This window comes from Anolis carolinensis, unplaced genomic scaffold (genome assembly GCF_035594765.1).
Source record: "Anolis carolinensis isolate JA03-04 unplaced genomic scaffold, rAnoCar3.1.pri scaffold_7, whole genome shotgun sequence".
NCBI classification, from domain to species: Eukaryota; Metazoa; Chordata; class Lepidosauria; order Squamata; family Dactyloidae; genus Anolis; species Anolis carolinensis.
This window is the reverse complement of record NW_026943818.1, coordinates 31,283,128-31,301,055: the sequence shown is the minus strand read 5'-3', so window position 1 is coordinate 31,301,055 and position 17,928 is coordinate 31,283,128. Positions and strand designations below refer to the sequence as shown.

General features: G+C 34.9%; 1 protein-coding gene across 1 annotated transcript; it reads right to left on the bottom strand.

Annotated features, from left to right (window-relative positions):
• Window positions 1-1,708: 1,708 nt before the first annotated feature.
• acer1 (alkaline ceramidase 1) lies at window positions 1,709-16,762 on the bottom strand. Its single transcript, XM_062958909.1, has 7 exons — window positions 15,790-16,762; window positions 10,742-10,835; window positions 6,605-6,719; window positions 6,370-6,508; window positions 5,608-5,745; window positions 5,393-5,530; window positions 1,709-2,154 (listed from the first exon to the last, which is right to left on the bottom strand). The coding sequence occupies exons 2-7, from the start codon at window positions 10,832-10,834 to the stop codon at window positions 1,977-1,979; spliced, it is 801 nt and encodes a 266-aa protein (XP_062814979.1). The 5' UTR covers window position 10,835; window positions 15,790-16,762; the 3' UTR covers window positions 1,709-1,976.
• Window positions 16,763-17,928: the final 1,166 nt, after the last annotated feature.

Sequence of the window (17,928 nt, the reverse complement as noted above, 5' to 3'; positions counted from 1 at the left end):
AAATACTAAAATATTTTAAAATCTTATATTTCGTAATATATTTTATTGTCATTGGAAACTATAAAATATCAAAAATTATATTTTCTAATATATTTTTTATTCCTATTATAGGAAATTATAAAATATTTTTTAAAAATCATATGGTATAATATATTTTATCATTATTGCCATTATTGGAAATTATAGGATATTTTAAAAAATAAATATTTCATAAATTTGTTGTCATTGGAAATTATAAAATATTTAAAAATATATCCGTAATATATTGTATTATCATTATCATTACTGGAAATTATAAAAGAATTAAAAATTATTTTTTATATTATATTTTATTATTATATTTTATAATATATTTTATTATTTTCATTGGAAACTATACAATATTAATATCTATATCTATATATATATATATTATATAATATATTTTATTATTGCTTTTATTATTGGAAATGATAACATTGAAAATTATATTTTATAATATATTTTATTATTGTCATTGGAAACTATACAATATTAATATATATATATATATATATATATACTCTATAATATATTTTATTATTGCTGCTATTATTGGAAATGATAACATTGAAAATTATATTTTATAATATATTTTATTATTGTCATTATTGGAAAATATAAAATATTTTGAAATTTATATTTTATCATATATTTTATTATTGTCATTGGAAACTATACAATATTAATATATATATTATATAATATATTTTATTATTGCTGCTATTATTGGAAATGATAACATTGAAAATTATATTTTATAATATATTTTATTATTGTCATTATTGGAAAATATAAAATATTTTGAAATTTATATTTTATCATATATTTTATTATTGTCATTGGAAACTATACAATATTAATATATATATTATATAATATATTTTATTATTGCTGCTATTATTGGAAATGATAACATTGAAAATTATATTTTATAATATATTTTATTATTGTCATTATTGGAAAATATAAAATATTTTGAAATTTATATTTTATCATATATTTTATTGTTGTCATTGGAAACTATACAATATAGATAGATAGATAGATAGATAATTGCTGTTATTATTGGAAACGATAACATATTGCAAATTATATTTTATAATATATTATTATTATTGTCATTATTGGAAAATATAAAATATCTTGAAATTTACATTTTATCATATATTTTATTATTGTCATTGGAAACTATACAATATATATAGATAGATAGATAGATAGATAGATAATTGCTGTTATTATTGGAAACGATAACATATTGCAAATTATATTTATTATTATTATTATTATTATTATTATTATTATTATTGGAAATATTAAATATTATTATATATTATAATATATGTTATTATTGTTATTATTGAAAATATTAAATATTATATATTTTATCATATATTTTATTATTGTCATTGGAAACTATACAATATATATATATATATATATATATATAATTGCTGTTATTATTGGAAACGATAACATATTGCAAATTATATTTTATTATTATTATTATTATTATTATTATTATTGGAAATATTAAATATTATTATATATTATAATATATGTTATTATTGTTATTATTGAAAATATTAAGTATTATTATATATTATAAGATATGTTATTATTGTTATTATTGAAAATATTAAATATTATTAGATATGTTTCCATTTTCCCAAAGAAACGACAACACTCGAGAACAAAGATTTATTGAGAGGAAACCTTGAATTTTGAACCGTGATTAATATATAAAAATAAATAACGCGGATGGGATCGGCCTCGCTTGCCGCAGCAGGACGGAGTGACTTTTCCGAAAGAAAGTGTTGTTGTTGTCGAAGGCTTTCACAGGGTTGTTGTATGTTTTCCGAGCTGTCTGGCCATGTTCCGGAAGCATTCTCTCCTGGCGTTTCGCCCACATCTGTGTCAGGATTGTTGTTGTTGTTGTTGTTGTTGTTGTTGTGCTAGCATTGTTTGTGGATGATGGTGGTGACGTAGGGCAGGGCGCAGGGGCTGCTCTCGCTGGGCCAGTAGGCCAAGTGGGGACGGGCAAAGGGGGTCCCCGGGGGACCCTCCAGCAGCAGGTCGAAGTAGATGACCAGCGTGGCGCAGTAGTAGAGGGCCACGTTGATGAACACGTGCCTAGGGACACAGGAAAAGACATGCAGGATGGGATTTGCAGTACCTTCGCTCACTTCCTAAGACCACTGGGACCACTGCGAATGGCGGATTTGGACGAAACTTGGCGCACATAATCCCCATGAACCACTCTACGTCCTGGTGAAGTTTGGGGGAGATTGGACCAAGGATGATGGGATTTGCAGTACCTTCGCTCACTTCCTAAGACCACTGGGACCACTGCGAATGGCGGATTTGGACGAAACTTGGCGCACATAATCCCCATGAACCACTCTACGTCCTGGTGAAGTTTGGAGAAGAATGGACTATGGATGATGGGATTTGTAGTACCATCACTCACTTCCTAAGACCACTGGGACCACTGCGAATGGCGGATTTGGATAAAACTTGGTGCACATAATCCCCATGAACCACTCTACCTCCTGGTACAGTTTGGGGGAGATTGGACCAAGGATGATGGGATTTGCAGTACCTTCGCTCACTTCCTAAGACCACTGGGACCACTGCGAATGGCGGATTTGGACGAAACTTGGCGCACATAATCCCCATGAACCACTCTACGTCCTGGTGAAGTTTGGGGGAGATTGGACCAAGGATGATGGGATTTGCAGTACCTTCGCTCACTTCCTAAGACCACTGGGACCACTGCGAATGGCGGATTTGGACGAAACTTGGCGCACATAATCCCCATGAACCACTCTACGTCCTGGTGAAGTTTGGAGAAGAATGGACTATGGATGATGGGATTTGTAGTACCATCACTCACTTCCTAAGACCACTGGGACCACTGCGAATGGCGGATTTGGATAAAACTTGGTGCACATAATCCCCATGAACCACTCTACCTCCTGGTACAGTTTGGGGGAGATTGGACCAAGGATGATGGGATTTGCAGTACCTTCGCTCACTTCCTAAGACCACTGGGACCACTGCGAATGGCGGATTTGGACGAAACTTGGCGCACATAATCCCCATGAACCACTCTACGTCCTGGTGAAGTTTGGAGAAGAATGGACTATGGATGATGGGATTTGTAGTACCATCACTCACTTCCTAAGACCACTGGGACCACTGCGAATGGCGGATTTGGATAAAACTTGGTGCACATAATCCCCATGAACCACTCTACCTCCTGGTACAGTTTGGGGGAGATTGGACCAAGGATGATGGGATTTGCAGTACCTTCGCTCACTTCCAGAGACTATTACTACTCCCATGAATGACGGACTTGGACAAAACTTGGTACACATAATCTCCATGAACCACTCTACATCCTGGTGAAGTTTGAGGGAGAATGGGCTATGGATGATGGGATTTGTAGTACCTTCACTCACTTCCTAAGACCACTGTGACACTCACAAATTACGGATTTGGACCAAACTTGGCACACACAACCCCCATGAAGCACTCTACGTCTTGGTGAAGTTTGGGGGAGATTGGACCATGGATGATGGGATTTGTAGTACCTTCGCTCACTTCCTAAGACCACTGGGACCACTGCGAATGGCGGATTTGGACGAAACTTGGCGCACAGAATCCCCATGAACCACTCTACGTCCTGGTGAAGTTTGGAGAAGAATGGACTATGGATGATGGGATTTGTAGTACCATCACTCACTTCCTAAGACCACTGGGACCACTGCGAATGGCGGATTTGGACGAAACTTGGCGCACATAATCCCCATGAACCACTCTACGTCCTGGTGAAGTTTGGAGAAGAATGGACTATGGATGATGGGATTTGCAGTACTTTCGCTCACTTCCTGAGACTATTACTACCCCCACGAATGATGGACTTGGACCAAACTTGGTACACATAATCCCCATGAACCACTCTACGTTCTGGTACAGTTTGGAGGCGGACGGACTATGGATGATGGGATTTGTAGTACCTTCACCCACTTCCAGAGACTATTACTACCCCCACGAATGATGGACCTGGATCAAACTTGGTACACATAATCCCCATGAACCACTCTACGTCTTGGTGAAGTTTGGGGGAGAATGGACCAAGGATGATGGGATTTGCAGTACTTTCGCTCACTTCCTGAGACTATTACTACTCCCATGAATGACGGACTTGGACAAAACTTGGTACGCATAATCTCCATGAACCACTCTACATCCTGGTGAAGTTTGAGGGAGAATGGGCTATGGATGATGGGATTTGTAGTACCTTCGCTCACTTCCTAAGACCACTGGGACCACTGCGAATGGCGGATTTGGACGAAACTTGGCGCACATAATCCCCATGAACCACTCTATGTCTTGGATGATGGGATTTGTAGTACCATCACTCACTTCCATTGCGATCCCCATGAATGACCAACCAGGACCAAACATGGCACACATAACTCCCATGACCCACTCTACGTCCTGGTGAAGTTTGGGAGAGGACGGACTATGGATGATGGGATTTGTAGTACCTTCACTCACTTCCTAAGACCACTGTGACACTCACGAATTATGGATTTGGACCAAACTCGGCACACACAACCTCCATGACCCACTCTACGTCCTGATGTGGTTATGAGGAGGATGGACCATGGATGATGGGATTTGTAGTACCTTCGCTCACTTCCAGAGACTATTACCACCTCTACAAATGACGGACTTGGACGAAACTTGGTACACATAATCCCCATGACCCACTCTACGTCCTGGTGAAGTTTGGGAGAGGACGGACTATGGATGATGGGATTTGTAGTACCTTCACTCACTTCCTAAGACCACTGTGACACTCACGAATTATGGATTTGGACCAAACTCGGCACACACAACCTCCATGACCCACTCTATGTCCTGATGTGGTTATGAGGAGGATGGACCATGGATGATGGGATTTGTAGTACCTTCGCTCACTTCCAGAGACTATTACCACCTCTACGAATGACGGACTTGGACGAAACTTGGTACACATAATCCCCATGAACCACTCTACGTTCTGGTACAGTTTGGAGGAGGATGGACTATGGATGATGGGATTTGTAGTACCTTCACTCACTTCCTAAGACCACTGTGACACTCACGAATTATGGATTTGGACCAAACTCGGCACACACAACCTCCATGACCCACTCTACGTCCTGATGTGGTTATGAGGAGGATGGACCATGGATGATGGGATTTGTAGTACCTTTGCTCACTTCCAGAGACTATTACCACCTCCACGAATGACGGATCTGGACCAGACTTGTCACCCCGGACCCCCAGGACCCCCTCTACGCGTCCTTCTAATTACCAGAAGCTGTGGAAGTAGCAGAAGCTGATCTTCTGGCAGAACCCGCAGAGGAACTTGTCGGTCAGCCAGCAGCCGATGGAGATCAACCACCAGGCCAGCAGCAAGGCCGCCACGTGGTGGACGCGCTCGTCCGGGCTCCTGCAACGGGAAGCAAGCGCTCGTCAGATGGCACTTATGGATCATCCATAATTGATCCTTGGTTATTGATGACTTACCTGTGCAGCTCCAGGCCCAGGAGGTAGAGCACGTGCAAGGCCACGCAGTTGAGCGCATACGCGTTCCAGGCCGGGCGCAAGAAGGAGAGGAGCGTGCTGCAGCCGGACACCAGGCCCACCAGCACCATGAACTGGTCCCTGATGGAAAGGGGGGAATATAATAATAATAATAATAATAATAATACAGACACCAGTCCCACCAGCACCATGAACTGGTCCCTGATGGAAAGGAGGGAATATAATAATAATAATAATAATAATAATAATAATAATAATACAGGTCCCTGCAGTAAGGGAAAATAATAATAATAATAATAATAATAATAATAATAATAATAATAATACAGACACCAGCACCATGAACTGGTCCCTGCTGGGAAGGGAATATAATAATAATAATAATAATAATAATAATAATAATAATAATAATAATACAGGTCCCTGCAGTAAGGGAAAATAATAATAATAATAATAATAATACAGACACCAGGCCCACCAGCACCATGAACTGGGTTAAATAATCATAATATAATATAAAATTGTATAATAATGATATAATATATATATAATATAATGGATTAAATAATCATAATATAATATAATTGTATAATAATTATATAATTGTATAATAATTATATATATATATATATATATATATATATATATATAATATTGCTTAAACAATATAGTAATAAAGTAATATAATAAAAGATGAATGACATAACACAATAATAATAATAATGTATGTATAATTTTTCTGACCTGTTTTTGATGAAAGAGGGGAAGTGTCTTGTGGGGAACCAGAAGGCGTAGCAGAGGGACACGCCCCACAAGATTGACAGCTCGTCCAGCAACTGACCGGCAAAGCTCAGCGTCATGTGGAAGTACATCGAGAAGGCCCCTGGCCCAAGCACAACAGGGCACAGGTTAGGGTCTATTCTATTTATATTATATATATATATTATATGGTATAGATTCCCGTCCTTGTTTGGCTCACCAATGCAGAGCTGGGCCACAAAGAGTCCCTTGACGGGGTTGGGACGGAACTGCATGTAGGAGCTGTTCATCCAGAGAAGAAAAGGAGCCAGCACAAAGAAGGACACGTTGCTGATCTAGAAGAGATAATAATAATAATATAAGGCAAAGTGAAGAACCTGCTTTGATCGAAGTCAAAAAATCAGAAACTCCTCAAAGCACAGCAGACAAAAAAAACCAGTACAAGAAAGCCGCACTACAAACTAGAGCAGAATCGGTACAAGAAAGCCGCACTACAAACTAGAGCGGAATCGGTACAAGAAAACCGCACTACAAACTAGAGCAGAATCGGTACAAGAAAACCGCACTACAAACTAGAGCAGAATCGGTACAAGAAAACCGCACTACAAACTAGAGCAGAATCAGTACAAGAAAACCGCACTACAAACTAGAGCAGAATCGGTACAAGAAAGCCGCAGTACAAACTAGAGCAGAATCAGTACAAGAAAGCCGCACTACAAACTAGAGCAGAATCAGTACAAGAAAGCCGCACTATAATGTAGAGCAGAATGAGTACAAGAAAACCGCACTACAAACTAGAGCAGAATCGGTACAAGAAAACCGCACTACAAACTAGAGCAGAATCAGTACAAGAAAACCGCACTACAAACTAGAGCAGAATCGGTACAAGAAAACCGCACTACAAACTAGAGCAGAATCAGTACAAGAAAGCCGCACTACAAACTAGAGCAGAATCAGTACAAGAAAGCCGCACTACAAACTAGAGCAGAATCAGTACAAGAAAGCCGCACTATAATGTAGAGCAGAATGAGTACAAGAAAACCGCACTACAAACTAGAGCAGAATCGGTACAAGAAAACCGCACTACAAACTAGAGCAGAATCAGTACAAGAAAACCGCACTACAAACTAGAGCAGAATCGGTACAAGAAAACCGCACTACAAACTAGAGCAGAATCAGTACAAGAAAGCCGCACTACAAACTAGAGCAGAATCGGTACAAGAAAGCCACACTACAAACTAGAGCAGAATCAGTACAAGAAAACCGCACTACAAACTAGAGCAGAATCGGTACAAGAAAGCCACACTACAAACTAGAGCAGAATCAGTACAAGAAAACCGCACTACAAACTAGAGCAGAATCAGTACAAGAAAACTGCACTACAAACTAGAGCAGAATCGCTACAAGAAAACCGCACTACAAACTAGAGAAGAATCAGTACAAGAAAACCGCACTACAAACTAGAGCAGAATCAGATCAAGAAAACCACACTATAATGTAGAGCAGAATCAGTACAAGAAAACCACACTACAAACTAGAGCAGAATCAGTACAAGAAAACCGCACTACAAATTAGAGCAGAGTCAGTACAAGAAAACCGCACTACAAACTAGAGCAGAATCAGTACAAGAAAACCGCACTACAAACTAGAGCAGAATCGGTACAAGAAAACCACACTACAAACTAGAGCAGAATTGGTTCAAGAAAACTGCACTACAAACTAGAGCAGAATCAGTACAAGAAAGCCGCACTACAAACTAGAGCAGAATAGGTGCAAGAAAGCTGCACTACAAACTAGAGCAGAATCAGTACAAGAAAGCCGCACTACAAACTAGAGCAGAATAGGTGCAAGAAAGCCGCACTACAAACTAGAGCAGAATCGGTACAAGAAAGCCGCACTACAAACTAGAGCAGAATCAGTACAAGAAAGCCGCACTACAAACTAGAGCAGAATCAGTACAAGAAAGCCGCACTACAAACTAGAGCAGAATAGGTGCAAGAAAGCCGCACTACAAACTAGAGCAGAATCAGTACAAGAAAGCCGCACTACAAACTAGAGCAGAATCAGTACAAGAAAGCCGCACTACAAACTAGAGCAGAATAGGTGCAAGAAAGCCGCACTACAAACTAGAGCAGAATAGGTGCAAGAAAGCCGCACTACAAACTAGAGCAGAATAGGTGCAAGAAAGCCGCACTACAAACTAGAGCAGAATAGGTGCAAGAAAGCCGCACTACAAACTAGAGCAGAATCAGTACAAGAAAGCCGCACTACAAACTAGAGCAGAATAGGTGCAAGAAAGCCGCACTACAAACTAGAGCAGAATCGGTACAAGAAAGCCGCACTACAAACTAGAGCAGAATCAGTACAAGAAAGCCGCACTACAAACTAGAGCAGAATCAGTACAAGAAAGCCGCACTACAAACTAGAGCAGAATAGGTGCAAGAAAGCCGCACTACAAACTAGAGCAGAATCAGTACAAGAAAGCCGCACTACAAACTAGAGCAGAATCAGTACAAGAAAGCCGCACTACAAACTAGAGCAGAATAGGTGCAAGAAAGCCGCACTACAAACTAGAGCAGAATAGGTGCAAGAAAGCCGCACTACAAACTAGAGCAGAATAGGTGCAAGAAAGCCGCACTACAAACTAGAGCAGAATAGGTGCAAGAAAGCCGCACTACAAACTAGAGCAGAATCAGTACAAGAAAGCCGCACTACAAACTAGAGCAGAATAGGTGCAAGAAAGCCGCACTACAAACTAGAGCAGAATCAGTACAAGAAAGCCGCACTACAAACTAGAGCAGAATCAGTACAAGAAAGCCGCACTACAAACTAGAGCAGAATCAGTACAAGAAAGCCGCACTACAAACTAGAGCAGAATAGGTGCAAGAAAGCCGCACTACAAACTAGAGCAGAATCGGTACAAGAAAGCCGCACTACAAACTAGAGCAGAATCAGTACAAGAAAGCCGCACTACAAACTAGAGCAGAATCAGTACAAGAAAGCCGCACTACAAACTAGAGCAGAATCAGTACAAGAAAGCCGCACTACAAACTAGAGCAGAATCGGTACAAGAAAGCCGCACTACAAACTAGAGCAGAATCAGTACAAGAAAGCCGCACTACAAACTAGAGCAGAATCAGTACAAGAAAGCCGCACTACAAACTAGTTTATTATTTTACAAATTGGGCATGCCGTTCATCCAGAGAAGAAAAGGAGCCAGCACAAAGAAGGACACGTTGCTGATCTAGAAGGAATTATCAACAATAATAATAGTAATAATATGATCTAGAAGGAATTAACAATAATAATAATAGTAATAATAATAATAATATGGAGACTGCTAATTGGAGGATAATAATAATAACATAATAATAATAATAAAAACATAATGGAGACATTGCTGATCTGATGATGATGATGATGATAATAATTTGATGAAGAGATTGCTGATCTGAGAATAATAATATCACAATATGGAGACTGCTAATCTGAGGATAATAATAATATAATAAAAATAATATAGACACTGCTGATCTGAGAATAGTAATAATAATAATAGTAATGAGACTGCTAATCGGAGGTTAATAATAATAACATAATAATAATAATAACATAATGGAAACATTGCTGATCTGAGAATAATAATAATAATAATAATAATAATAATAATAATAATAATAATATGGAGACTGCTAATCTGAGGATAATAATAATATAATAAAAATAATATAGACACTGCTGATCTGAGAATAGTTATAATAATAATAGTAATAATAATAATAATGAGACTGCTAATCGGAGGTTAATAATAATAACATAATAATAATAAGAACATAATGGAAACATTGCTGATCTGAGAATAATAATAATAATAATAATAATAATAATAATAATAATATGGAGACTGCTAATCTGAGGATAATAATAATATAATAAAAATAATATAGACACTGCTGATCTGAGAATAGTTATAATAATAATAATAATAATAATAATGAGACTGCTAATCGGAGGTTAATAATAATAACATAATAATAATAAGAACATAATGGAAACATTGCTGATCTGAGAATAATAATAATAATAATAATAATAATAATAATAATAATAATATGGAGACTGCTAATCTGAGGATAATAATAATATTATAATAATATAATGGAGACAATGCTGATCTGATAATAATAATAATAATATGATGGAGACACTGCTGATCTGTTAATAATAATAATAATAATAATAATAATAATATAGCAGGAGGATGAGCATCACAGTCCCATTATTAGGGACAATCCCATGTAAATTATTATTATTATTATTATTATTATTATTATTATTATTGGAAATAGCCTCTTACCGTATTGTAATATTCTGCGATGTACTCGGAATGCTCAAAGTTCCCTTCGCACCAGTCGACTTCCGCACTTTGATACGCAAAGATGCTGGACATCCTGGAATCATAACAAAAATATAATAATAATAATAGTAATAATAATAATAATATGGGAGTCTAGTTTCTCTTCTACATCAAGATGAACTTGAGCCAAGAGTGTGATGCTGCAGTGGAAAAGGCCAATGTGATTCCAGGCTGTGTCAATAATAATAATAATAATACGAGTCTAGTTTCTCTTCTACATCAAGATGAACTTGAGCCAAGAGTGTGATGCTGCAGTGGAAAAGGCCAATGTGATTCCAGGCTGTGTCAATAATAATAATAATAATACGAGTCTAGTTTCTCTTCTACATCAAGATGAACTTGAGCCAAGAGTGTGATGCTGCAGTGGAAAAGGCCAATGTGATTCCAGGCTGTGTCAATAATAATAATAATAATACGAGTCTAGTTTCTCTTCTACATCAAGATGAACTTGAGCCAAGAGTGTGATGCTGCAGTGGAAAAGGCCAATGTGATTCCAGGCTGTGTCAATAATAATAATAATAATACGAGTCTAGTTTCTCTTCTACATCAAGATGAACTTGAGCCAAGAGTGTGATGCTGCAGTGGAAAAGGCCAATGTGATTCCAGGCTGTGTCAATAATAATAATAATAATAATAATAATAATAATAATACGAGTCTAGTTTCTCTTCTACATCAAGATGAACTTGAGCCAAGAGTGTGATGCTGCAGTGGAAAAGGCCAATGTGATTCCAGGCTGTGTCAATAATAATAACAATAATAATAGTAATAGTAATAATAATGGCAATAATTAGGTTTTGAAGGAACCGGTGACGTAATATAATAACAATCAGGTTTTGAAGGGGATGGCGACATAATAATAATAATAATAATAATAAAAATAACAACAACAACAACCCTTTGGGGTGAGAAGGGCGGGATATAAATGTCACTAATAAATAATAATAATATAATCATTGTTAGGCTTTAAAGGGGAACTTAGTCATAGTAATAATGGAGTAAGAGACCTTGTGGATCTGAAATCGTCACAAGAAATAATAAAATATAATATAATAAATAATAAATAATATAAATAATAAAATATAAAAATAATAATATAATAGCATCAGAATAATAATAGATTAAAAGTAGTAGTAGTAGTAATAATAATAATAATAATAATGCCGGAATATAATTATAATAATAGGATGGAGAAAAAGACCTTGCGGATCTGAAAATAGTAATATAATAATAATAATAATAATAATATAAATAATAAAATATAAAAATAGTAATATAATAGCATCAGAATAATAATAGATTAAAAGTAGTAGTAGTAGTAGTAATAATAATAATAATAATGCTGGAATATAATTATAATAATAGGATGGAGAAAAAGACCTTGCGGATCTGAAAATAGTAATACAATAATAATAATAATAATAATAATAATAACGGAATATAATTATAATAATAGGATGGAGAAAGAGGCCTTGTGGATCTGAAAATAGTAATATAATAATAATAACAATAATAATAATACCGGAATATAATTATAATAATAGGATGGAGAAAGAGACCTTGCGGATCTGAAATCATCACAAAAAAATAATAAAAAAATAAGAAAAATAATATAATAGCATCAGAATAATAGATTAAAAATAGTAATAATAATAATAGAATATAATAATAATAATAATAATAATAATAATAATAATAATAATAATATCAGAATTCTAATAATAGGACGGAGAAAGAGACCTTGTGGATCTGAAAATAGTAATATAATAATAATAATAATAATAATATCAGAATATAATTATAATAGGATGGAGAAAGAGACCTTGTGGATCTGAAAATAGTAATATAATAATAATAATAATAATATCAGAATATAATTATAATAGGATGGAGAAAGAGACCTTGTGGATCTGAAAATAGTAATATAATAATAATAACAATAATAATAATACCGGAATATAATGATAATAATAGGATGGAGAAAGAGACCTTGCGGATCTGAAATCATCACAAAATAATAATAATAATAATAATAATAATAATAATAATAATAATATAATAGCATCATAATAATAGATTAAAAATAGTAATAATAATAATAGAATATAATAATAATAATAATAATAGTGTGACAAGGGGCAATGGGTGAAAGCTTGTAATTTAAGTCCTTTTATTGCTTTTGCAAGAAAACCAACCTGTCCGTCCGGTTTTCCCGGCATCACTTTCTAGGTCTTTTTTATTTTTGCAACTTTGAGATTCGTCTTTCTTGCAAAATGCAAACCCAGTTTGGAATTATATGTAAACATATGGATATATATGTATGTATGTATGTATGTATGTATGCAGAATAGAATTACAACATTCTGAAAATGCATTTCCCACCCTTCGAGAAGATATTCATCATGAGAATAATCACAGAAAATAATAATATATAATATATGTAATCATAACATATAATATGTATTATAATCTAATCAAAATATAATAGCAGAATATAACAATAATCTATATAATGTATATTATATATTATACGATAATAGCAGAATATAACTATATATATTATATAATAAATATTATTATCTATATTATTGTTATATTATATTATATATTATAATATATATATATATATTATATATTATATTGTTATATTATAATATATATATATTATTGTTATATTCTATTATATATATTATAGCTTTTGATGATTATATATATATTTATCTCTTACTATATTATTATAATAGATAATATATATCTATATTATAATATATAATATAACAATAATATAGATAGATAAGATCTATCTATATAGATAGATATATAGATACCTGGTGAGTGACAGGTAGCCTTACCTGCACAGGTAACCTATCATTATAATATATTTGATTATTATTATATTATAATACATATTTAGATATTAATATAATTACAGTATATTTTTGATCCTATCAGCAGGCATTGCAGAGCCACAGGTGAGTGACAGGTAGCCTTACCTGTACAGGTAACCTATCATTATAATATATTTGACTATTATTATATTATAATACATATTTAGATATTAATATAATTACAGTATATTTTTGATCCTATCAGCGGGCATTGCAGAGCCACAGGTGAGTGACAGGTAGCCTTACCTGTACAGGTACCCTATCATTATAATATATATTTGATTATTATTATATTATAATACATATTTAGATATTAATATAATTACAGTATATTTTTGATCCTATCAGCGGGCATTGCAGAGCCACAGGTGAGTGACAGGTAGCCTTACCTGTACAGGTAACCTATCATTATAATATATATTTGATTATTATTATATTATAATACATATTTAGATATTAATATAATTACAGTATATTTTTGATCCTATCAGCGGGCATTGCAGAGCCACAGGTGAGTGACAGGTAGCCTTACCTGTACAGGTAACCTATCATTATAATATATATTTGATTATTATTATATTATAATACATATTTAGATATTAATATAATTACAGTATATTTTTGATCCTATCAGCGGGCATTGCAGAGCCACAGGTGAGAGACAGGTAGCCTTACCTGTACAGGTAACCTATCATTATAATATATATTTGATTATTATTATATTATAATACATATTTAGATATTAATATAATTACAGTATATTTTTGATCCTATCAGCAGGCATTGCAGAGCCACAGGTGAGAGCCAGGTAGACTTACCTGCACAGGTAACCTATCATTATAATATATTTGATTATTATTATATTATAATACATATTTAGATATTAATATAATTACAGTATATTTTGATCCTATCAGCGGGCATTGCAGAGCCACAGGTGAGTGACAGGTAGCCTTACCTGTACAGGTAACCTATCATTATAATATATATTTGATTATTATTATATTATAATACATATTTAGATATTAATATAATTACAGTATATTTTTGATCCTATCAGCAGGCATTGCAGAGCCACAGGTGAGTGACAGGTCGCCTTACCTGTACAGGTAACCTATCATTATAATATATATTTGATTATTATTATATTATAATACATATTTAGATATTAATATAATTACAGTATATTTTTGATCCTATCAGCGGGCATTGCAGAGCCACAGGTGAGTGACAGGTAGCCTTACCTGTACAGGTAACCTATCATTATAATATATATTTGATTATTATTATATTATAATACATATTTAGATATTAATATAATTACAGTATATTTTTGATCCTATCAGCGGGCATTGCAGAGCCACAGGTGAGTGACAGGTAGCCTTACCTGTACAGGTAACCTATCATTATAATATATATTTGATTATTATTATATTATAATACATATTTAGATATTAATATAATTACAGTATATTTTTGATCCTATCAGCGGGCATTGCAGAGCCACAGGTGAGTGACAGGTAGCCTTACCTGTACAGGTAACCTATCATTATAATATATATTTGATTATTATTATATTATAATACATATTTAGATATTAATATAATTACAGTATATTTTTGATCCTATCATTGGGCATTGCAGAGCCACAGGTGAGTGACAGGTAGCCTTACCTGTACAGGTAACCTATCATTATAATATATATTTGATTATTATTATATTATAATGCATATTTAGATATTAATATAATTACAGTATATTTTTGATCCTATCAGCGGGCATTGCAGAGCCACAGGTGAGTGACAGGTAGCCTTACCTGTACAGGTAACCTATCATTATAATATATATTTGATTATTATTATATTATAATACATATTTAGATATTAATATAATTACAGTATATTTTTGATCCTATCATTGGGCATTGCAGAGCCACAGGTGAGTGACAGGTAGCCTTACCTGTACAGGTAACCTATCATTATAATATATATTTGATTATTATTATATTATAATGCATATTTAGATATTAATATAATTACAGTATATTTTTGATCCTATCAGCGGGCATTGCAGAGCCACAGGTGAGTGACAGGTAGCCTTACCTGCACAGGTGAGTCTGGCCAGGTGTTGCCTCTTAAACAGGTGTCTGTTTCTGTGCGTCTTCTCTCCGTCCTCGCAACGCCGTCCCTTCGAGGTGGGTCAAAGGGGACTCCTCCATCCATCCAACCCGCCCTTACCTTTGCCCCACACCTGTCTGCAGGTGCTTAAATACCTGCCGGGTGCCACACCTGAAACCATACCGGGGAGGCTTTCCCAGGTACGTTTCGACACACCTGAAATCCTTATCAGGCCGCCTCCCTTTGCCAGAATGGGTTCTGGGTGTTAGATTTATGACATGTATTATTATATGGATTGTATTATTATTATTAAATTCATTATTACAACCGGCGCATGAACTGTGTGATCCTCCTCCTCTATTTATTATTTTATTATTATAATTTATTACAACTGGCGCATGAACCATGTGATCCTCCTCCTCCTCCTCCTCTATTTATTTATTTATTACAACTGGCGCATGAACCGTGTGATCCTCCTCCTCCTCTATTTATTGTTATTATTATAATTTAATACAACTGGCGCATGAACCGTGTGATCTTCATCCTCCTCCTCTATTTATTATTTTATTATTATAATTTATTACAACTGGCGCATGAACCGTGTGATCCTCCTCCTCTATTTATTATTTTATTATTATAATTTATTACAACTGGCGCATGAACCGTGTGATCCTCCTCCTCTATTTATTATTTTATTATTATAATTTATTACAACTGGCGCATGAACCGTGTGATGCTCCTCCTCCTCTATTTATTATTTTATTATTATAATTTATTACAACTGGCGCATGAACCATGTGATCCTCCTCCTCCTCCTATATTTATTTTTATTATATTGTATTATTATTATTTGTATTCATTGTTATTGCTCAGCCCAGGGAACCCAAAACCGGCGCATGAACCGCATGGTCCTCCTATATATATATATTATTATTATTATTATATTTATTATTATTATTATTAAATTCATTATTACAACCGGCGCATGAACAGTGTGATCCTCTTCCTCCCCCTATATTTATTTTTATTTATTTATTTATTTTTATTATTTGTATTCATTATTATTGCTCAATCCAGGGAACCCAAAACCGGCACATGAACCGTGTGATCCTCCTCCTCCTCCTGTGATATATTTATTATTGTATGCTTATTATTATATTGTATTATGATTATATTCATTATTATTATTGTGATCGCTCTCTAGGTTTGCTTGGCCCATGGAAAACCCAAAACCGGCGCATGAACCGTGTGATCCTCCTCCTCCTAGAATTATATATTATTGCTATTTATATTTATTATTTTATTTCATTGGTATTTTTATTGTTATATTTTTATGACTCTACTGTATTATTACTGTTATAGGCATTATTATTATTTTTTCTTATAGACCTCTCCACAGTTGCTTGGCCCAGGGGACCCAAAATTGGCGCATGAACCGTGTGATCCTCCTCCTCTGATATATATTATTATACTTTATCATTATATTGTATTATTATGATTATATTCATTATTATTATTATTATTTGTTGTTATCGCTCTCTATGTTTGCTTGGCCCATGGAAAACCCAAAACCGGCGCATGAACCGTGTGATCCTCCTCCTCCTCCTCCTCCTCTAATGTATTTAATTGTCGTGTGCTTATTATTATATTGTATTATTATAATATTCATTGTTACTCATTATTGTCAGTCATCCGGTATTGCTCGGCCCAGAGAACCGAAATCCGGCACAGGAACCGTGTGATCCTCCTCCTCCTCCTCCTCCTCCTGCTGCTCTTTTCCCAAGGAAAGGGCTGTGGGGGCGGGTGCGAAAGGCAGCGGCGGGAGGTTCCCAAGGTGTCAGCGATACCTTAACCTCATCTGCATGGAGATAATCACTTTATTTGGCACCTCTGGGGGCGGATGAGCCTCTCCCGGGGCGGTTTGCGCAAGCGGTGGATGGCGCAAGAGGCCCATCCGTCTTGCCAGGCCGGCCGGCCCCGCTTTCCCTTTCCAGGGCTTGGCTCGCTCACTCGACAGATCATCATGAATATTATCATAATACAATATAAGAAGAAGCATACGGTAATAAAGACATTAGAGGAGGAGGAGGAGGATCACACGGTTCATGCGCCGGTTTTGGGCTC